The 23,647-nt window shown below is 44.3% G+C and overlaps 1 protein-coding gene across 13 annotated transcripts in view; it reads right to left on the bottom strand.

Annotated features, from left to right (window-relative positions):
* The window catches only part of map4l (microtubule associated protein 4 like), a 99,901-nt gene that overhangs the window by 9,703 nt on the left and 66,551 nt on the right, over positions 1-23,647 (bottom strand). For 9 of the 13 annotated variants that reach the window (XM_054768343.1, XM_054768347.1, XM_054768354.1 and 6 more), the window contains 7 exons: positions 21,812-21,871; positions 19,890-20,146; positions 17,165-17,224; positions 9,584-9,676; positions 6,357-6,438; positions 1,560-1,675; positions 1,245-1,440 (listed from right to left, as the gene is read on the bottom strand). In XM_054768343.1, the coding sequence (XP_054624318.1) occupies positions 1,245-1,440; positions 1,560-1,675; positions 6,357-6,438; positions 9,584-9,676; positions 17,165-17,224; positions 19,890-20,146; positions 21,812-21,871 (864 nt within the window). The remainder of the gene's footprint in view (positions 1-1,244; positions 1,441-1,559; positions 1,676-6,356; positions 6,439-9,583; positions 9,677-17,164; positions 17,225-19,889; positions 20,147-21,811; positions 21,872-23,647) is intronic. The other 4 variants (XM_054768346.1, XM_054768351.1, XM_054768348.1 and 1 more) reach the window with 4 other exon arrangements.

The following is a 23,647-nucleotide window of genomic DNA, read 5'->3' as shown; positions in this document are numbered from 1 at the left end:
GAATAAAGTCACAATTTTACGAGAATAAACTCATCATTATGAAGTCAAATTGTTTCATTTTAGTAGCATACAGTTGAAAAAAGAATAAATGACAAATAGTTAATCAAAATATTATGGAAATAAAGATATAATTATAAGAAGACACTTCACAAAAAGAAAGTTGAAAGATTTGCAAAATTAAAAAGGCAACAGGAGAAACGGGGAAAAACAGCTGTAATTTTACAAGAATAAAGTCAAAATAGGAAGAGAAAAAAAATCGGAATTGAATGGAAAAAAAGCCATAAGGTGGCCGAGTGGTTAGCATGTTAGCCACACAGTCAAGAGATGTGGAATGTCTGGGTTGGAATCTCCGTCGGGCATCTCTGTGTGGAGTTTGCATGTTCTCCCTGTGAGTGTGTGCAGCTTCTTCCTCCCACATTCCAAAAACATGCATGTTAGCTTCATTGGAGACTCTAAATGGTCCATAATGTGAGTGTTTGTCTATATGTGCCCTGCCATTGGCTGGACACCAGTCCAGGGTGTACCCCGCCTGTCGCCCCAAGTCAGCTGAAATAGGCTCCAGCATGCCCGCAACCCTAATGAGGAGAAGTGGCATAGTTGCGATTTTACAAGAATAAACTTTAACTTAAACTTTAAATTACGACACAAAAATCATGTCATTTTAGTAGCATAAATTTGAGGGTTTTTTTTAAGTCATTTAAAAAAAATAATATTATGAGAAACAAAACAAAAAATATAGTTGCAATTTTTGGAAAAATTAGGTTGGAGAAAAAGCTATAACATTATGAGAATAAAGTGAAAATATTATGGGAAAAAAGTCAATTATCAAAACAAACAAAAAAAACAGCAGCAGGAATTGAAAAGACAGCTGAAAGTCCAAATATCAGGAGAAGAAGTTGCATTCTAACGAGAAAAAAAGTTTTACAAGACCAAACGCATGATATCAAACTCATTTTAGTATCATTTCATCCACATGACAAAGCTGAGATGCAGTTTTTCTTGAACTATACATAAGGTCTTAGCAGATCTTTACAAAATATCAAAGTGGCAAAGTTGCCTCCTTTCATTTTCCACTATGTGGACACCCCCCCCTGGATGAGAGTGTTAAAATACTGGCGTAGCTTTGCCATCTGATAATGCCACCCCAGCATCGCCTAGCAGGGATTTACTGTGCACCCCTAAAGTGCCAAACAGGACAGAAGTGGTATTTGTACCAGCAGGATACAGTCGGACTTCACACTTACTTTTCTCAGCAATGCGCCTGTCCATATCAAGGGGGTCCCTCAATCCGTCGCCCCCAAAAGGAGTAGGCGCGGGCTCTTTAACCCCATTCTCCTTGGCCACCCCTCCCGGTGCTGTTGTTGCCACAGCAACCCCTCCTGGTCCTGCACTGGGAGTGCTATTCTGGTGTGAGGGTGCCTTTTCTTCTGCCTTCTCCTCCTGTTGCCAAATATAGAGGCCCAGTGGGAGGGGGCAAGCACACACACACACACACACACACACACTGAGTTGGCATGCTGCTACCCCATCTCGTGGCCGCAAGTTGGAAGTGCACAAACCTCTACCTTGTGTCCGTTAGTCTGTCCATTGGCGTGTCCCACGTTGTCCAGTGATCCAATCTTAGACTTTGCCTTAATGTTCAGTTTATGAGACTCAATCTTGACATCGCCGCCCCCTGCAGTCAAAGTCTTATTAATATCAGATCAGGTTTTTGTCATCATTTAAACCAGAGGCGCCGAACTCGTTCCGGGCCACAACGCGGTTGTGCTTGCCTTTAGCGGGCTGCAGCTTTGTGCACAACTAGACTGTTGTGCACATGCTCAAGACTAGATAGGACAGCTCTAAACTGAGGGGACGGGTCGAGATCCAAGCATTTATTCACTCACGTTGAGGTACGCCTCAACCAAAACGGGTTTTGCCTTCAAAACTAAGGCGACCACATGACTCTGGGGGTGCTTATGCTTCAATTATTATTATTATTATTATTTTTTTTCACCCCTGTCCTGTCCAGCCTTTAAAGCAGATAGAATTGTACATCTAAATGCCGTCAAGTGCTCAACAGATTTACTCTGCCAGGGAGAAGTGTGACATACACTTCCCCTGTCATACAAAATTTATTCGACCTTGATGCTTGTTATAAAGCACATTTGGAGCGACCGGACCGGAGCAGGAGGGGACAGAGAAGAAGAGAAAAGGAAACAGGGGGGTGGGACAAAAACAAAAAAAGAGAGACAAGAGACAAGGACAACAGCAGCAACAACAACAATAGTGACAGAACAACAGAAACATACAGAACGACATCAGCAAATAAATGTCTGTGATGACTATAAAGATGAACAAGGACATAAGGACAAAACAATATCAACAACCACAATGACGAAGCTGTCAATGACAATCACACATAATAGCAGTCATGAAATGATGAACTATGATAGTGATCACAATGACAATACTGCATTGAAACAGTCACACATAATAGTAGTCATGAAATGATTATCCATGATAGTGAACAGAATGAAAAGTACTGTAATGCACATTGTTGTAAAAAAAAACCCAAATATATATATAGTCATACTGCTGATATCACCGTCGCTGTAATAAAACCAACAACATAATAACACCCTGGTTAACTCAGTACTCACAGTACGTATGTACTGTGAGTGTGCATATGTACAGGTATCTCTGTATGTGGGGAAGACTTCATATACAGTATATGTAAAGGTGCAGAAATGTGTGGGCGTGTAATTGTCACTGAGAATGCATGAAAGGAAAGGGGCCGCCTTCACCTCCCAGAGAGCCCCGCCCCAAATAGCCAGGCCGGGCCCCGGCCGCCAGAAGGTCACCAGGCCCATAGGGGCAGGCAGCACAAAGATCAGTGCCCCCCCCCCCCCGGGAAGACCAGCAAGGGGCCGAAGAGAGGTAATCCCAGCCAAGGACAGGGCGCCAGCGGGCCGGCGGACTGCCAACCCCTGAGACCAGCGAGAGATCACACCCCACAAAGGCAGACGGGTACCGGGGGCCACAAACCGGCAGGCCCAGAGACGCCTCCACAACCGGAAAGAAGCCCGCCCGCGCCGGAAGCGCCAATTCACAAATATCACCCAGCATCCGACCCCACGGAGCAAACCCCTGTATGCCTCCCCCACCCCCCACCCTCCCCAAAATAAATAACTAAAATAAATAAATAAATAAAAGTGCACACACGCACGCACATACAGTACACACTCCTACGCACCCACACGCACGCACATACACACTCCTACGCACATACACACCCCTACGCCCCTACGCGCACGCTCATACACACACCTACTTACTCAAGCGCGCGCACACACACACACACACACACACACACACACACACACACAGTGGTCGACTGCCCGACAACCGGAAGCCCCACCCTATCCCCCGTTGGTAACCCAAGGAGCAGCGGAGCCGGGGACCCCGGGGTCCCAGACATACGATCCAGAACCCAGGCGCGGAGAGCGCGGACCGCCGGGGAGCAGGAAGACACCAGGCCACACTCTCCCAACGGTAGGACGCTGCCAGCAAGGCAGACAGGGGAGCCAGCGAGGAGGGAAGCGGGAAACTGAGCAGGCAGGCGGGAAAACGGGCGAGCAGCCAGGCGAACCACCACAAAGCGCCAGCCGACACCCGCGGGCCAGCAAACCCCGAAGAGGGAGCGGGAGCACCACACCCCAAGCCGCAGGGAGGCCAAGCACCAGAGCCGAGAAGGCGAGACCAGCAACAGACCAGCCGACGGCCCCCACAAACCACCAGAAGCCAGACCAGCCACACGCCACCAGAGCCGACAGCGCACCACCCGCGCACCGGAGCCCCACCCCTGACAAGCCCACAGACAGACCGGGGGAGGCGAGGACACAGACAGCGGCCCGGCAGAGCACAAAGCGCAACGGCGACAAACGCCCAAGCGCCCGGCAGAGCACCACCCCCCCCAGCGGGCCCGGCCCCAGGGCACCCGCCCCCCCACCCCCACCCCTCCACCCAGGCCCACAGTACCCGCAAGCATGACCAAGCCCCAACCCACCAGCTGGCCCGGCGCCCCAGCAGCCGCCACAGCGCAGCAACCACCAGCCGCCACGGCGGCACACGGGCCACCCGCAGCACCAGCACCATCCCCCGGAGACCGCCGAACCCGCCCCAAGAGCGCAGAGGCGCCCGCAGCATGTGTCAGTCCAGGGGAAGCACCGCAAGCCGCCCCCCCCGGCGCAAGCCCCGGCATCAACAAGCCCCAGAGGGCCACCCCAGGGAAGGGCAGGCGAACCAGACAAGGGCACCCCACAGGCCAGGCCGCCCCGGGCGAGCCACCGCAACGGCCAGGCCCCGCCGACCCTGGCGGGCAGACCCCGAGGTGCACGAGGCACCCCAATCCAGCCCGCCCCACCCATGTATGTGATAAGGTGTGATTGTGTCTATAATGCAATTAAAAAAATAAATAAATAAATAAAATAAAATAAAAGAGGATGGTGTATCTGTGTGCATGTATATGGGGTGTATGTGGATGATAGCTAATGGTGTAATTAAAATCGGGGGACAGCTGCCGCTCGGAGGGCCCCTCACCTGACCAGCCCCCCCAAACCCTAAGTGTCTACTCTGCGATTAAAATTAGGGGGCAACAGGTCAGTGGCACGGCAGGAGCAAAGGAGCCCCGCAAGGCAGCTCCCCTCCCCAATCACGCCCAACCATAGGCCACCCCCCAAAGTCCTATATATATGTGAGGTGGTGCAGTGGCACAGGAAGGACGGGGGCCCCACACCCCAACGCCGCCCAAACCGAGCAGGGGGGGACCAAGGACACATGGCCGACCGGCCGCCCACCACAGCCCAGGCTCGGGCGAGCCACAGGCCGCAGGACACACCACAGGCCCTACCCGGCCCGCCAGGATGCCCAGTCCGGCCCACCCAACCCCCCAGAGGCGATACCCCCAGCGCCCCCCAACACCGGAGCCCCACCGGAGGTAGCGTCCGCAGCGCCACCCCCAAACCGCCAAACACCACGGACCAGCCACACACCCCAAGGCAGATCCGACCGCCACCAGGACAGCGGGAACCGCGCCCACGCGCCCCCCGCATACCACCACGGCCGGCAAGGGAGCAACACCACGACGACCACAAGAGCACCGAACCCCACACGGAGCGGAGCACGGCCACACCCACGAAGCACGCAGGCCAGAGGCGCCAGGGAGGGACAGAGAAGCAAGCACCGCACGACCGGGCCCACGAAAGGAGCGGCCCCCTGCCCGGCGCCCAAGCAGATGCCCCCGCCCGCCCCGCCCCCCGCCACGCCGCAGACCGGCCACCGCCCCACCCCCCGCCCATCCACCAACACGCCAAGGGAGAAACCCCGGAGGGAGGGAGACAACCACCGGCCCGGAAGCAAGGGACCAGCCAGACACCAGCAGGCAGCAGGGACCGCCCGCCAGCACATATGCCCCACCCCCAAGCCCCCGGCCAAAGCCACCCCCCAACCGCCCCACCCCGGAGCAAGCATCCCCCCGCCGATCCCGGGAAGCACCACGCAGATGGACACCACGCCGCCCGCTCCCACGCGCACCCACCCACCCACAGCCCCCACACGCCCCACCCACCAAGCCACAGCGGCCCCGTCCCTGAAGGGAGAAAGCAAGGGATCCCCCCCACCCCAGCACCACGCACCCCCCACCCCGAGCCCAAACCGCACATCCGCGACCCCCACCTCCGCGCCCCCAGTCACCCGGGGGACAGCCACAGGCGCCGGAGAATAACAGGCAGCTCCCACCTATCACACATACACTACACACATAAATCGGTAAAATAAAATACTGTAAAATAAATAAAATAAAGTTTCAATTATTTTTCAATTGGCTTCTTTATGAGCCTAAAGGGGTCTTTATAGCCTTTTTATGGTATATTTTGCCACCGCCTCCCACAGTATCGCTGTGAAAGATGTTTATACTGTATAACACTTATAATACTTTACAGCCTTGTCGCTATCATGGAATAGTGTTTAGAAGACATTAAACAAGTCTTGTTTTTTTCCTGTGTAGCAGTGGAATAGCATTCCTTTTCAAGCCAAATGCTTCTTGTAAAGGTGTTTTTTCATTGCAGCCATCAGTGAAATGATCACTGCAAAGAACAGAACTGGAGGTGGCCGTCCATCTGTCCTTTGTTCTCTGATGACGAGGCTGAACAGCGAGAGCCAGCTCATCATAGCTGGCGCCATTGACTATAAATGTCATTTTTGCTAATTTACTGTTGGCTTTCAAAAATGGACCAATGAAGAACATAATTACAAACAATATATAACATAGTTAAGCAAACACACACACACACACACACACACACAGATGAGACAACCTGGCTTGTGCTTGATGTTGTCCTTGGAGCCACATTTGGACGTGACCTTGCTCACATCCACCTTCTTGTTCAGGATCTGCACCTGAGGAGCACATATGCATGGTCATTCATGAAGATGCAATACTGCAACTGCTCCTCAGCAGAGGAGTAGGATATCATCCAACCTGTTTACACGTCTCACTTAGTGCAAGGAAACACAATGTCTGGCTTGTTCTGATGTTGCTAGCTAGACACCTAAAGGGTCGTCTTTAAAATAATGGCTTTTCATGCCAAATTGCTTGCTAAACAACAATGGTTGTCTATGGTCTTCAGCTCAGCGCAGTGTGAAAAGAGCTACCTGCTAGCTGTAAGTGGCTATCACTGCCAGTAAAACATACAGGCATACTCCTTGCAACACAATATTAGCCAACGTTGTGAATATGTCGCTTTCTGCTCGCACGTTCATGGCTTTGCTTGTTTGCACCTGGTTGCCCGTGTCACCCCTGAGTGTTCCAGACATGAATTGTTAACAAAACATGACTTGTTACTTGTCTTTCTCGCTGATCTTGCAGTCCATCTGTCGGTTTCAGTCAGTAAATCAAGATCTACAGTATTCTAGGAATCTTAGAATAATAGTATGCATTTTCATGCCAGGGCTATATAAGCAGCGATGGCTGCTCACCGGCCTTTTATCTTGCAGCGTGCATAGAGCTGTCAGTGTCATAAAACACACTTGTGGCCATTTTCAAGAATCAGCCATGACTCCTTAGATGAATGGATTGTAGAGTCATTCACCAGGTATCTCAAGACAGTCCGTCTCTTATACAACACGGAAAGGATTGTCGTGCATGCTCCGTAGCTTACTGTGACTGAAGATGAGAATGAATGTAAATAGTGGCAATGCGTGTATTATAGCGGCCTCATTTATGTTATTTATGATGTATTGTGTAAAAGATCAAATTAAAAGCACTGAATAAATACAGAGCCTCCATCCATCAGAACAAATGTGCACATTCGCACTCAATAAGGTCATCAAATCTTACCTTTATGCATTCCCACATAGTATCAGCATTTGGAAATACTGGAAGAATGACACTTTTACACAACCAGCTTCTTTATTTTAGAATGTAAGATTCATGTCTACATCAACAAACATTAATTACGGTTAATGTCGAATCAAATGGTATCGTTTGCACACTGTATTCAATCGTATCGAATCATTCTGTTTTTAAAATATATTGTTTTTCAAATGGCATCATAACGTGTGTATCTGGTTTCGAATCGAATATCACAAAGAGATTTACAGTACGTCCCTAGTGTGTTCTAGCATACAGTGGTGTGAAAAAGTGGTTGCCCCCTTCCAATTTCAACTTTTTATCTCCATTTTGACATTTATCTCATAATTCCTATTTTTAATCACATAATTATGACTTTTTATCTCATAATTTCAGGTTTTTAGCCTCATAATTTTGATGTTTTATCTCATAATTATGACTTTTTATCTTGTAATTAAGACTTTTTATCACATAATTTCAACTTTTTATCTCAGAATTAGGACTTTATCTCATAATTTCGATTTTTTAATCTCATAATTTCGACTTTTTATCTCAATTTGGGCTTTTTATCTCTTAATTTCAACTTTTTATTTCATAATTATGACTTTTTATCTCCATTTTGACTTTTTATCTCATAATTTCAACTTTTTATTTCATAATTATGACTTTTTATCTCCATTTTGACTTTTTATCTCATAATTTCAATTTTTTTAGCACATAATTATGACTTTTTATCTCAGAATTTCAACTTTTTATCTCAGAATTTCTACTTTTTATCTAATAATGTTCAACTTTTAATCTCATAATTATGACTTTGCATTGTTTTCTTTCAGTGGTGGAAATGGGCTTCCATGGGTTTTGTGTGGTGTTTTTGTTTTTACTGAGCGAAAATGATCGTGTGAAAACCAAAATCTAACTGAAATGACTTGTGGAATCTTATAGTTGCTTAGAAGATGGTAAATGGTTCAACAAGTCATTATTTTCACCAACAGGAAATTAAAGATGACAGATGCAGCGGATAACACTTGATAACATTTCTAGAAGGGTCAGCAATGTAAATTGCATATAAACCAAAATCCCAAAAGACAATGATGCATCATAGTAAGACGGTTCAGTTCCCTGCTGGTCATGATCGTCCTGTTCAGGCAAGTTATCGAGAAACACTCGTCAGTGCGTTAAATCATGCTTTCGGATGCATGCGTTGGTGTTAGGCCACATACTAACTCCAAAGATGATGAATGTTGAACATTGCACATTCATCACAGTGAAACACTCACACAAAACAAAAGAAACCTTTTATGGTGGGAAGGGAATTGAAGATAGGATTGCAAAGGACAATGAGGTCAAGATCAAGTCTTAACAAGTGTTTGTTTTGTGTAAGTACAGCCCAGTCACGTGCTTTTAGATTTCTTTCCCAAAGCAAAGTACAGTAATCCCTCGTTTGTGGAGCTTCACTGGTTCCAGACCAGACCGGGACTCCTTATTTATAATGGAATATTACCTCTTTAGAGTGTAGAAAACCTGTTTATGACCAACTAATTACACTTTTAACGTCATTAGAGCCCTCTAGCCATGAAATAACACCCCTATAGGCACCTGTACACTCCTTTTACCCGATATAGTAGGCATAATAAGAGGAGATAATCAGACTCGTTGCTATAAATGTGTTGTGGTACTTGGGGAGTGGAGTGCAGGTAGCCCGTGTTGTGCCTGTTTTGAGCTCACTCAAAGCTGCCATGAAAGCCCGTTGTTAGGCCAATCAAGTCTGGTTCCTGTGTGTTCCACACAGCATTACAGTAACATTACTGACACCTAGTGGCCAGTGTACGATATTACACATCACCACTATGTATTTGAATTTCTTATATTTGTATTTTACTTGATGTAGCCATTTTTATGATTGAAAATGGTTAGCACCAATTTAGCACCAAAAAAATGCAACATTTGCTTAAATATGGATTTTAAAAAAGTAATAATAGTCCGTATTCAACCACAACACAGCATGATGTATTCATTATTACATGGTATGTTAGAATGAAGCCGTGGCGAGGGATTACTGTAGGCTTTTCCTGGTTGCTACAGGCTAAAAAGAGATTCCTCATTTCCTAGCAGACAATTGGATTTGGCATAAAATCAGGTTATCTGCGTCTGAAGCCCAACCAGGCTACGCTCATCAACAGCAGCTTTACTTACATTGCCACCTCCAGGGACATGTTTGATATTGTCCTTGGAGCCACAGCGAGACGTGACATGGCTGAAGTCCAGCTTTTTGTGCACTATCTGAACCTAAAGACAGGTGGGGGGGTTGGGGGGACACACAGGCAAGCAAGAAAGGGATAGATATGAGGTAGAGATGTTCAGAAAGAAAGAACGGAGAGAGAAAGAGCAGCAGAAAAGAGCAGATCAGCTGGCAGCTTCAAGTTGACAGCAAAACTTTACAAACTGCACACATGGAAGTGGTTCTGTCATCCGAATCAACTGGTTGCTCTTAAAGGGTCCCTTCATCAACTTTGCTTAAATGTGTTCTATATTGTTTGTAATTATGTTCTGCATTGTTCAACCTTTGAAAGCAAACGGTAAATTTGCAAAAATGGCGCCAGCTAGCTTTCGCTGTTCATTGTCTCATTTCCGGAAGTGACGTCATCGGGCGACACCAGGTAGACGGTGGACTTGGTTCGGTATATTTTTCATCCAAATAGTAGTCAAAATGCCAAAAAGTTGTGTTGCTGCTGGATGTTCATAGTATCCCAGTGATACTGTAAGTTTTTCTTTTCCAAAAGAGGAAGCTTTAAGAAAACAATGGACGAAGCAAGTGCAGAGAACAAGAGACAGACGGATGCCCACCTCTGTCTCTGTTCTTTGCAGTGATGATTTCACTGATGGCTGCTCTGAAGGAACACCTTTACATAAAGCATTTGGCTTGAAAGTACGGTGTAAACGCATTTTGAAAAGGAATGATACTTTGCCGGTACACAGGAAAAAAAAAAAAAGACAAGAACGACCATTATGTAAAAATTTGGCACAGAAGAGTAAGTCATGTCTTGTTTACATAATGTCTTCTAAACACTATTCCATGATAGCGACAAGGCTGTTAAGCATTGTACATTACTGTGGACGGTGGCAGCAGCAGCAGCAGAAGCTGCAGCGGTGATGAACTATACAATAAAACAGGCTGTAAAGACCCCTTTAGACTCATTGAGAAGCCGATTGAAAACAATAACTGAAAGATTAGCTACTCCAGAGTCATTTACACTCACCATTCTGTGTTTTGAAGGCGACCAATCTTCATCTCCATGTCTCAAGGCTTAAGTCCACGTTCAGCAAGTTCTCTATTTCATCTCCAAATGTTTCTCCCTCCTCGAAAACTATTGACACATGGCTCGAATCTTGGCTACAATCACTGTAAACATCCTCTGGCTCGTACACCGCCATGTTTGTTTACTCCGATGGCGTCACTTCCGGAAATGAGACTGAACAGCAAGAGCTAGCTCATTATGGCTGCCGCCATCAACTATAAATGTCATTTTTGCAAATTTACCCTTGGCTTTCAAAAATGGAACAATATAGAACATCATTCCAAACAATATAGAACATATTTAAGCAAAGCTGGTGAATCGTGTCAGGGAGCCTTTAAATGAAGTCAGGACCTGCTTTGTAGTTTCAAACAGTGCTACCAAAGCATGGATGTTGACGTATGAAGGAGATGAGGTCCTACTAACAGAGCGCTTCCACTGACAGCATAAAGTCAAGCTAGCAGACAGGCGAGACTGCACATGCAACACAATACAGCACACACAACACGTCGGCGCATGCCATTGTGTAACATTGAACAGGATTATTCAACACCTGTCAGGATATTTGCAATAGGAAATGATGATGAAGATGGTTGGTTATGTCGAGGTCACAACCGGATGTACTCATTTTTTAGCCGTGCGATTTTTGGTGTTCCCCAAATCTGTCTCTTTTCATTGGTGGAGAAGGTAGTTGAAGGAGTCACGCATGGAGGTCGTACTAAATATCCGAACATGCGTTGGCCGCACTAATTACGTATGTGGGGTGCACGTGTGGCACACGACGCACGTACGGAGTCCACAAGTGCGACGTATGAAAAAAATGGACATTTTGCCCAAACCTGACACCAACTAAATGTACGAAAGACAAACGTCGGCCGTAGAGTTTGACATGACAAAGAACCTCTGCGGCCGGTCCGCAGCTCGAAAATCAGCACATCACACGTGCACTCTCATTCAGAAATACACAGTAACTTCACACAACATTCTATTTCAAATCAAATCATAATGCAAAAGGCAAGATGTGTCGGCAACAAGGCGAAAATACACGCATGATATACTTTGGTTCCTCGTACATTCTCCATTCCTACCAACTCTCTGTAATAGAGTCTTAATAGTTGTTGGTTTTTCTCCGGTCTTGATGGGTTATTTCTTGTTAACGCGGTGTCCTGTGGGGGGGTGCTCCAGGACCACGTGGCTGGTGGCACGCTACTACGTGCCATTCGGAACAGAAGCCTGGTTAGCATTGCCAGCAGTAAGTCCAGCATGTTAACGTTCGCCTCGGCCAAGGCTGCCCTTTGCCACCCATTCTGTTCATTGGAGGGGTGTCCGGTTCGCGGGCCTTAGGATCTGGTCTCTGCTATTTGCAGATGATGCCATCCTGTTGGCCTCATTGGGATGTGACCTTCAGTGTATTCTGGGGAGGTTTGCATCTGGGATGAGACTCAGCACCTCCAAATTCGAGGCCATGGTTCTTACTCGGAAAAGGGTGGATTGCTCCCTCCAGGGAATTCCTGCCCCAGGTGGAGGAGTTCAAGTACAGTGTCTTGCGGTCTTGTTCACGAGTGAGGGATGATCGAAGCGTGAGGTCGACAGGCGGATCGGCGCAGCATCTGCAGTAATGCGGTCGCTGTTCCGGACCGTCGTGGTGAAGAAGGGAAAGCTAAGGAGCTGGAAGAGGGGGCCGTGGACCGAGAAGTGTGGGCTTCCCCACTGAGGCTGCTGCCCCCGCGACCCGAACAGGTGGAAGACAATGGTACAAGTTGGGGTGGTTGTCATTTAAACAGCCCGTGTATACTCACAATACTTATTATACAGTCATCCCTCGTGTATAGCACTGCATTGGTTCTAGGTTATGTAAGGAGCGTTTTACTATGCCCGATGACAACGTGTGGGTTCTGAGTGGAAAAAAGATGAGAAGCGCGTTTATTCTTGCACCCAGCTCATCTTACAGATGCTCTCAACACGCACAGAACACGCTTCTGGCCTTCAAAATAAGGAATAAACCAAAAATGTTCACAAGGACAAAAATGTTAAGACCTAAATAAAGTGGCACACGCACACACTCACGCAATGTGTGCTTCACCTGCTGTCCAGATATGCGTACGCAACCCCACCCCACGTCACGCCCTCTCCACGCCTTCAATTTGTCATGAATGGTCAGCACAACGTGGCTCATGAATGCGGCGTCCATATTTAATCACACTTGATTGCATTTCGCTCGCTCCTTCTGAATCGTGGCATGCTGAGAAGCCGAAGACGAAGAAACGGAACTTCACCGAGACTGAGGTGGTGGTCTTAGCTGGAGAGCTGGAGGCCCGTGAAAGCATCGTATTTGGAGGACGCAGCAGCAGCAGCATTACCAACAAGTAGCAAGTAGCGTCTTCAATGGAACGGGACGCACCCTGGTAGAATTTTTAGTGAGCATGTTTCTACATTTTTCCTCATTGATAGCACATTTGGGATGAACATAAGCTTAGCAAAATCTCCTTCAAAATCTGCTCACAGCGCCACACGTAGGTGTGCCTCGTGCTTTGCAAGGTTTTCACACAGTGATGCGCTCCCGTCTGGATGCAACTGTTTACTAATCCGGCACAGTGTGGACACCACTTGTCTTCAACTCGCCAAAATAAAATCCAAAGAATGTTCCCGTGTGGACAGGGCTAAAGACTGTGTCATGAAGCGTGAGAGGGAGTCAGCGAGCATGTCTACACTTACCCAAAATACAAAACGCTTAGTTTGGTAGACACCAAATGCACTCGCTGTATTGCGCAGTTTGTTACCAATAAGTCAATAAATGTACTTTGCAATTTGAGACGAGTGTATTTCATGATATGGGTTGAGGTTTGTAGCGTTTTATACAAGACTCCACTGAATTTAATTATATCGTCATATCGTGATACATGCTAAGGTCCATATCGACCATCCTAATTGGTTCCAGACCTGACTGCGTTAAATGAATTTCCGCGATATAGGATTCAATGTTAATAAATGGAATATTTTCCTAGTTAGAGCATAGAAAACCTGGAAACCTTAGGACTTTCCAAATCTGCGTTTTACCATTATTAGAGCCCTGTAGACATGAAATAACACCCCTATAGCCACCTTTACACTCCTTTTATTCTTTGTTTACAACACATTGCAACTCTTACGCTGCAGGAACTCGAGACAGCTGCTGTCTAGCAAGCTAGCGAGCTAACCAGTTAGCCTCAAATTTAAAAACCCTACCACTTCCACACAGAATGGGAGCAGAACTTATTTTCACTCGTTCATGTGGGACATGCCATGGCTGACTTCATGACTTCATGCAGTGTTAAGGTAATGTCATGTAAGCTAATGTCTCATCAATGTTGTGTTGTCATTACTGCCATCTAGTGGCCAGAATACTACATATCAGTTGTATTTCCATATGTATGAGAAAAAATAGCTCTCTTTTCAAGTCTTGCTGGACCAATAAATAACTATAAAGTATGAAATATAAGATACACAGTAATCCCTCGTTTAATTGCTTTCAGACCCAATGGTGATAAATGCATTTCTGTAAGTAGGGTACCTTATTTATAAATGGAATATTTTGTTAATTGGAGCATAGAAAACTTGTTTACAACCTTCTAAATGCGCTTTTTAACATTAGTAAAGCCCTCTAGACATGAAATAACACCCCTATAATCACCTTTGGGATTTTTATTAGCGATTATTGTGCCTGTTGTGAGATCATTCAAAGCGGCAATGAAAGTCTGGTGCTTGTGTGTCTCACCCAACATTACAGTAAGATGAGTGACACCTAGTGACCAGTGTGCAATACTACATATCATCACAGCATCTGCGAATGCCTTATATTTGTATTTGACTTCATTGAACCATTTTCACACTTCAAATATGTAACATTTACTTAAATATGCATCTTTTTTGACGAAGAAATTCCACCATGACACAGCATGACTTTTAATATGTGATATTTCTCTCGAAGGTGAATAAAGTACCTCTCATACATTTTTGAAAGACCGTGATGGAGTGAAACTGCAAAATTGCATCAGCGATGCAGCGAGGGACGACTGTATTGGCAAATCCTAATGCCGATCAATTTAATGGCCCAATGGAAAACATCAAAAACCAGGACATTTTCATCACTTTCTTCCAAAAACAAAATCCCAGGACAGCCGGGACAGGACGTGAAAAGAAAATGACATGTCCTGGTAAAACAGGACATTTGGTCACCCTGCTAAATAGTGTGTCGCTTTCAGCTGAAGAAGCTGGCATCATGTATGATGGCCAGCAGTGGTACAGAGATCTACTCTCTCTGCAAGTCACCAGCGGGTCCAGTTTCATGCCCATCACAGAACCACACCACCTTGCTTGTTAGCCTATCCCATATCACCCACAACGGGGAGAATGGATTGTTTTCATTGCAACCTTCAGCTGACTTCAACGTATTCTCCTTCTGTATTTACTTCCATGCACATTGGACATCTACAGTATCTTCAGTTCAGGCCATCCACACACACTAAATACCAGCACCAATCATATTTGGAGAGTTCATAGCGACTGGGCCGGCCCACTTGCTGCCAAAAAGAGCGCTCACCATGAGCGAGTAAGGTGAAGGTGCTTGTCGGTGGCGTGCGGCGAGGGTCCCGGCTGGTGAGGTGCTGACTTCTTGTACTTCTTAATATTTCTTAGTCCCATTTATTTACTTATTTCTTTATTTTATTAACTGAAAAACGTTTGTGGGCTTACCTTTTAATTGTGCAGTGGAGGCGTGGTTAGCGTCATTCATTTGTTCCAGAAGGCCCGACTCTAACCAAAACGGATGCTAACCAAATAGATATTTCCTGTGAGAAATCATGTCAATCCCATTCATCTGCACCAGAAAGCCAAAAATGTTAACACAAAACACATTTTTATAATTTTATAATTAAAAATGATGAGAGAAAGGGATAAATGAACATGTTGACATAATTGTCCCCAAAGACAGAATGTGGCAGCGAGATCAACACCATCCTCTTCAACACCACCTTTGTGTTTTGCCATGAATTATTTCTTGAATTCAATACAGTTTCTCATCTCAGTAACCCGAAAGCCATAGGAAGTTGCAAGTGGCAGCGTTTTGATAACAAAGGTGAGAAACGCTATTTTATTCAAGAGATAACTCATGACAAATCAGGAAGATGGTGTCCGTGCAGTGTCTCGCTGCCACATCGTGTCTTTGGGAACAGTACTGGTAAAAGGTAAAAGTAACCTTAAATATCCATTTCGACCTTTCACTCATCATATTTATGCATTTAGATTTGTTTGACGCACGTAAAACTATAATTAGAAAACTATAAAAATGTGTTTTGTGCTAACATTTTTGAGCGACATCTGACGACATCTTACAGAGGCGGCGTAACGTAGCTGACGTCTGGTTCAGACTGCCATTTTGTTCACTAGCTAATAGGAAGAAGGTTTGCTGATTAAGAAAACTCATTCAATACCAAAGACATATTTACACATTTTTATAATTCCAAACACTGGATCCCAACAACGTATTTATACGTCTTTTATGGGTTTTTTTCTTTTTTTTTGTGAGAGGCAAAACACTTCAGAGACATCTTAAACCATTAAAATGGCCACGAGGTGGCAGAGGTGCGTTTGACAGAAAAAACACACATGACAGGAAGGAGGAAGTGAGAGAGCGTGGAGGAGGGCAGTGTGCAGAAGTTACATATTGGAGGGAAACACGTGCGTGCATACGCAGACACACGTACACACACAAAGGTTAGTTCCAAATGTGAAAACTGTAAATAGTTGGTGTTATATTTGTAAATAAATTATTTTGATGTTTTTTTGTGTTGTTTATGTTGGTATAGTTGTTTAGATATTTGAGCTGTCACAAAAGACAAAAATATTGGTTTCAAAGTGAAAGTTAAACTTGAAGTGTTTCTTTTCACAAAAAGTTGGTTTTAGTCAGGAGCTGATATTTTCCTGAAACTTACTTATGTTGCACTGCTGATTACTAAAGAATGGAAACGGGTAAACAAACTTTTTTTTCCTGATGAAAGACGGGAGTGTAATGTTTCTTTTGGTAGGTTTCATGTTTATATAACCATAGAACACAATATTCTGTATGCCTTGAAAGATCAGTCCAAATGGTCTAAAATGGCTGCTACTGAAGGGGTTGTCTTTTGAAAAAGGGCTGGGATTGAATGAGTTAAGAAGATATAGCCCATAGCTCTTATTGTGAAGGCCGGAAGTGTGTTGTGTGAGTTGAGAAGGTCCCTTCACTGTCGCTAACAGAGACGACTGTGCAAAGGATACATTTGCTTTGGTTAGAGTCCGTTTTGGCGTTTTGGTTTGAGTCGGACCTTCTGGATCTGTGACATTAACCCGAGGCACCACCGTACCGAAAATTCAACTTGTGACACGGTGGTGTAGTTGGTGAATGTGAGGGGGACGAGGGAGATGGTATTGATGTTTACAAGTCAACATGTGGATGGCGGGGACTCACTCTGGCCTTGGTGGAAGGGTTGGAGGGATCTGAAGTCTTGTTGTTCTGTGTGGAAGAAACCTGGGGAGACAACCACCCCGTGGTCAATACAACCTCTGACCGACCAACACAAAGGGTCACAGAGCAGGTGGTGGAGGGGTGTAGCATAAAGTGAAAGTTGGAAAAGACGACGAGCACCCGGAACAAAGTTATGAGTGAATGGGGCGGGGGGGGGGGTGCTACAGTCATCATGTGCATGGATCAATAAGAAGCAACTTTCTGATCAAATGCTACAACCAAGGTCAGTAGGGTGGGTGTGGGGGCTGTAAAGCCTGGACTTCAATACACACTGGGGAGCACAAATTCATTCCTAAACCAAGACACTGCATAACAAAAATATCCCATTTCAGATGCTAGTATGTTCCAGGCATGGAACGTGTGAGATTCTGACGGAATGATAACCTTGGGCAAAAAGATCACAGTTTGATGGTTTCATTGTATTTTAATTACAGCTCCAAAATGTCTTATTTTGACATAACTTTATTGAAAAGTCATTTTTAAAGCATATAACACGATGAAAGTGGAACATACATTATGTATTTAAAATAAATACAGAATTCTTTGTAAATAATTCATCACCTACAGACGCACTCGGAGAGAGCAGACCTCCGCCATAGTCCCCCCCCCCCCCCCCCCCCCCAAAAAAAATAATAATCCTTCAGTTTTTTTGATCAGTCTTTGATATTTTGTGGAACCTGTTGGAAACTTGTCCCGTATTTTTTTCCCAAGTGGTCTGACCATTTAGTGTGGAGTTATATGCACAAATGCAGAAAATGGTCCTCTCTCACAACGATAAAGAATCCTTGAAAACATTCCTGGATCCAGACGATGATCCGGATCACCCCCAAAATGTAATCAGTTCCTCCACATCCCTTTTCCCACAATTCCTGAACATTCAGTTGTCAATGCAGTCTGCATCCTGCAACTCGAGTCACGAGACCACGTCTCTTTTTTTTTTTTACTAGGAGCACATTGGCCCCTAACTTCAAATCTTACAAGCACAAGCAGAAAATGTTGGTGCGCACACCAAAATGGACTTACAAATAGACATTCGCATTTCCTCTCATTTTCACTGTATTACTGAGAAATACCACTAACTCCAATACCGCCCTCTTTTTGCACACATGGGCCCACCTTCTTCTTCTTTGGTGTTTGTCTCCTTTCCTCCTCTTTAGTTCATGTGGGCTGGCAAACGAGCTCATTTTTTGCACGTTACTGTCAACAACTGGGTTGAAGTGTGGAGCACGAGTTTGTCAGCAACAAAAATATTCAATAATAATAAAATAAAATGGGCAAGTTAACTGGTAGGGTTGGTAGTGTCTGCAAAAATAAATACGGGACACCTTGTTGGCAGGGCCGACCAACTGCAATCCTTTTTTTTTTTTGTAATATTTGAGACAAACCTGAATTTATCTCTGTTATTATTATGAGAAGTGGTAAGTTTTTGGCTTCTTTGTCCTTCTCGCCCACTCCGTTTCAAACACTTTATGTTTAGAATAAGTCAATTGGAGAAGTTAATTAGTTAGCTCGCTAGTTTGCTATGCCAGCGGCGGCTATCTGTTATGTCCCTGCAATGTAAACAAAGAATAATAGGCGTGGCAAAGTGACTGTAGGGGTGTTATTTCATGTCTACAGGGCTCTAAAAATGTTAAAACTAGGGTCGTCCGCAGGTAGGTAGGTAGGTAGATACACATATCGGTATCGGTTGATATTGGAATCAGAAATTGAGAGTTGGACAATATCGGCATATCGGTTATCTGCAAAAAAGGCCAATATCGGACATCCCTCGTTAAAACCCATACTTAGAAGGTCATGAACTGGTTTTCTTTGCTCTAACTACTGAAATATTCCGTTTATGAATATTGAATCCTACTTGGTGGAAATTCACTCATCGTGGTCGGGCCTGGAACCAATTAACCGCCATAAACGAAAGACGACTATCTGCCAATTAAACAGTTGGAAACAGTAGATGTTTACATACAAATGATTTATAAGCAGACACGATGAGTCAATTGTGGCACAGAGGAGAAAAGCTTATGAAATCGTTTGCGTCCGTGTAATTTATTAACTCAAAACAATGTGCAGGACACGTTGCTTGACTTATTTGACACATAAGTCAAAAATGGGCACACACACACACACACACACACACACACACACACACATCATAATTGAGTTTTGAAGTGACGTTGCTGAGCAAGCTAAATTGTTCCCAAGGCAATGAAGAGGCCCCAAAGTGAGGTGTGCACCAGGCATGGCACGGGATGCACAGTGAACAAGTTGATGACAGGAAATGCATCCCGAGTCCACTCAGTAGCGCCCCTTGTAATTTTGGCCACCAGTTTCACCAATCATTACGCAATTTGGTGGAGACGGCTGTCATGAAAGGACACACAAAAACGTCTCAAGAACCCATGTCTGTAAACAAACATGAAGTCGGCCAGGGGTTGTATTTTCCCAAACTCCTCCTTGGGACTTTGACCAAATGAGACCAAATTAGCACCACAGCTACTAGACAGATGGACGATAACAAATTGCGAAGCATTTTAGCCTGCCTATTGTTTTACTTTATTATTCTGTCTTCTTTTATGTCTAATGCTATTGTCTTACACGTTTAACGCTAAAACTGAAGTTATTGTAAAACAAAATCAGTTACAAACCAAGAAAATAACCACTGATGTCCTACCTTTCCTCCACCAGGTTGGTACTTCATGTTATCAGTGGACCCGATCTTGGAACGGACATTCTTCAGGTCTGGTGTCGGTGCGTTGATGGGCCTGATGTTTCGAGGAGCACGGGGCACCGCCGGTTTCTTTTCCAGGGCGGTTTGCTTGGGGACGGGAGGCTTGGTGATGACCCGACGGCGGTGGGAGGGAGCGGCTTCGCCGTTGGCAGTGTTAGCTGGAGTGGTGGGAGAAGTGGTGGAGGCTGGACGTGGACGAGCTACAGACACGAGACAACAGGTCTGAAACGTATGAATCTATTTGTGGGAAATGCTTCAGCTTACCTTTCTATACATGATGGCAATGAACAACCAGTCATGTTTTGGGGTTATTAAATACTGCTCATCCTCGGTTTACGCTGTTCCGTGTGTCAGGAAAATACGGTTTGTTATTGCACTTATAAAATGTCCATTATTCCATTTGATTAGACTATTATTAATTAGAATTATGAAGCAACGTACATACTGTATGTATTTATTCTAAGACACACACTGACTTGCTATGATTATCTGCTTACTCCAAAACAAGTCCTCCACATGTTTATCACCTGATTCAAATAGCCTCAGTGTCTAGGAATGTGAGTCTGCCCTTCATCGTCTCTGTCCCTCACAGGAGGAGAAAATCACCCCTCCCCTCATGTAAGCTGCTTGCTATATTAACAAACATTTTAGCATGAGTAGTCGGACATTTTCTATTGATTTGTCTCCTTTAATGCAAGTTTTATTCAATTGTACCCCTCATTTATGGTCAAAGAACTTGTTTCATCTCTCATCGATTATGGGCTAGCAGCAGATTTTCCCTTGACACGGTGTTACGGCATTTTGTGGTTAGGAACGCTCCCACAAATTCATGAAAAACGTTGTCAACACGGCCCATCAACACAAGACTCGCTCGCACAGCTACACTACTCTCAACACTGGCCTGTCGTGATGATCATTCGGGATAGAGATGGCATCGTAACGTCTACCCAGACGCTGTAAGGATGACGAGGAGGTGGCAGAGCAACGATCTCTTTGTTACAAACACAAAACACACTTGTATTAATGTCTCTTCTGTTGTTGTTGCTTAATTTATTGGTATTTATGTTTCTTATGTTCTTATTCTTTCTTGTGTTTTCTTTCTTTTCGTGGGAGAATGAACAGAATAAGATTTTCATTGCATGGTATAACTGCTGTTTTACTATGCACATGACAATAAAACTCTCTTGAATCTTGAATCTTGAAAACAAGCTACTGTCTGCCGCAACAAGGTATAACCTTGGCAGTTCAGCAGTTTCACAGTATTATTATTACAGCTCTAAAAAGGTGTTATTTTTAAATATCTTTATTGAAAAGGCAAAAAAAGCCTTATTTAAAGCATATTGTTAGGCCTGTCACAATAATTTTGCTGGACGATAATTTCCCTGCAAATTATCGCTGACAAACGATATTATTGTCAACATTATTTGGAGACCATTTTTGACCAGTGTTTTTTTTTTTGCATGTTTGTCCCACTTAAATGTTTCAGATCACCAAACAAATTTAAATATTAGTCAATGACAACACAACTCAACACAAAATGAAACTTATTAAGGGAGAATCCAAAGCTACATGGCCCTGTGTGAAAAAGTGAATGCCCCCCCATTAAAAGATAACTTAAGTGAGATGAATTGAGATCTATCAGTGTGGAAAAGGTTATAAAGCCATTTCTAAAGCTTTGGGACTCCAGCCAACCACAGTGAGAGCCATTATCCACAAATGGCCAAAACATGGAACAGTGGTGAACCTCCCCAGGAACCAAATGACCCCAAGAGCGCAATGCTAGTAGGAACGGAACTGGTTGGTAACCCGAGGACCACCTGCTTGAGGTTATTTTGTTTTGCTTGATCAAATGAAGACGGTCTCACCTGTAGGTTTGGGTTTCTTGGCCTCTCCTGGCTTGTTCTCAGTCGCGTTGTTTTTGTTCACTGTTAAGAAGAAACAGCACACAAATGTGGCGGTGTGATTAAAAGATAAATCGGAATCATGAGCAACAGCGTTATAGAAAGTCTCTCGTGTGGAGGAGGTTCACTTTGTCTTCTTATTGATTATTTGCTCAGCTTCTTATATTCCATTGTTGACCGTCATCTGCAGTCACAGGGGTCAGGTAGCCCCCTGCCGATTTAACTTCAGCGTGTTTTGCTTTGTGCCCTTAAAACAGGGGTGTCTGAACAACATCATTTAACACGAACACTGATAAAGACAACAACAGAAAGAAAAACGGAAAATTCATCATTAATTTTAAATGAATAAAGTCAAAATATTAACACAAAAAGTTGGACTCTAAGGAGAGAAATCTGCAATTTATGAGAAGAACATCATAATATTATGAAGAAAAATGTCATTTTAGTAGCATAAAGTTGAAATATTAAAGAAAAAAGATGTTTTTAAGTTGTAATATTATGAGAAACACAACAAATGAAATGTGTCATTTTTGGACAATTAGGTTGGATCAAAAAAGTTATAATATTACGGGTCAAAATAAGTCAAAATATTACAAGAAGAAGATTCACAAGAAGAAAGTTGTTGTTAAACAGCAGAAATGGGAAAAAAGCTGTAATTTTACAGGAATAAAGTCAAAATGTTAAGAGAAAATGAGAAATGAGAAAAAGGTTGTACTCGAACAAGAAAAAAGTCACAATTTTATACGAATAAAGTCGTACCATTAGGAGGAAAAAGAATGTCATTTTAATAGCATACAGTTGAAGTATTATTTTTTGAAGTAATACCATGAGAAATAGACAATACAAAATAAAGGTGCAATTTTTAGAAAATTCTGTTGGGGAAAACTTCTAATATTACGAGCAGAGAATTGATAAAGATACTAATAACAGGTTTATATGACACAGCTGAGATGCGTGTAAATATATATAAGTTGTTGGCGTACATACTGTACATGTGTTGCTTTAGAAAATACCAAAGTAGCATCCTTTCATTTTTCACCATGTGGCCCTTGCTGGAACAAGGACGCTCCCGCCTCAAAAGACCATTACAGTTGTAAAAGTGGTGGTGTTGCTTCGGGATTGATGACCTGAATAAAGCCTAGGACACAACCGGTGGTACGGGCTCCTACGGCCGGTGCACATGCAAAATAATGCAAGAAGCGCGACGAGGATGCGCGTGTGATGTGCTGATATTGGAGCCGTGAAGATCGACGAGAACAAGACGTGACGGGATTTTAACCTGACTTTTCAGAAAAGCACCATGAAAAAAAATATCCAAAATATATGACATTGCAATTGCAATCTACTAATATGATTTCATATACGTTAAACTCTGCTGCACTCTGTGTGTATGCCAGAGGCCCCGCCTCCACCCACCAAGACAGAGACTGTATGATTGTATGACAGAAGGGCTCACTCCCTGAAGGTACTGAAAGCAATGCACAGACTCAACTAGACGAGGGAAACATACACGCACGCACATGGCGATATATCGAGGCCGGAAAAACCATCCAGTTCATTTTCATTTATTGTGTGATTAATTAATTATTATCTCCCCAGGCCTAGCGTCCACATGACAGTTATTTTCTGAACCAGAAATCGTGTTTGACGGGTGCTGTGCTGGTTTTACAACTACCCTGCGTTGACTGATGGCCGTACGTCTGAGCAGCCTCACATTCCGTACGCACGTTCCACCTACAGGTTGTATTGTTGGGTGCGCGGTGATCTTACTCCTTCATGTTCACAACTACGTTCTCCACA

This window comes from Dunckerocampus dactyliophorus, chromosome 2 (genome assembly GCF_027744805.1).
Source record: "Dunckerocampus dactyliophorus isolate RoL2022-P2 chromosome 2, RoL_Ddac_1.1, whole genome shotgun sequence".
Taxonomy (NCBI): Eukaryota; Metazoa; Chordata; class Actinopteri; order Syngnathiformes; family Syngnathidae; genus Dunckerocampus; species Dunckerocampus dactyliophorus.
Note: the sequence above shows the minus strand (reverse complement) of the source record. Positions and strands in the feature narration are given on the sequence as shown.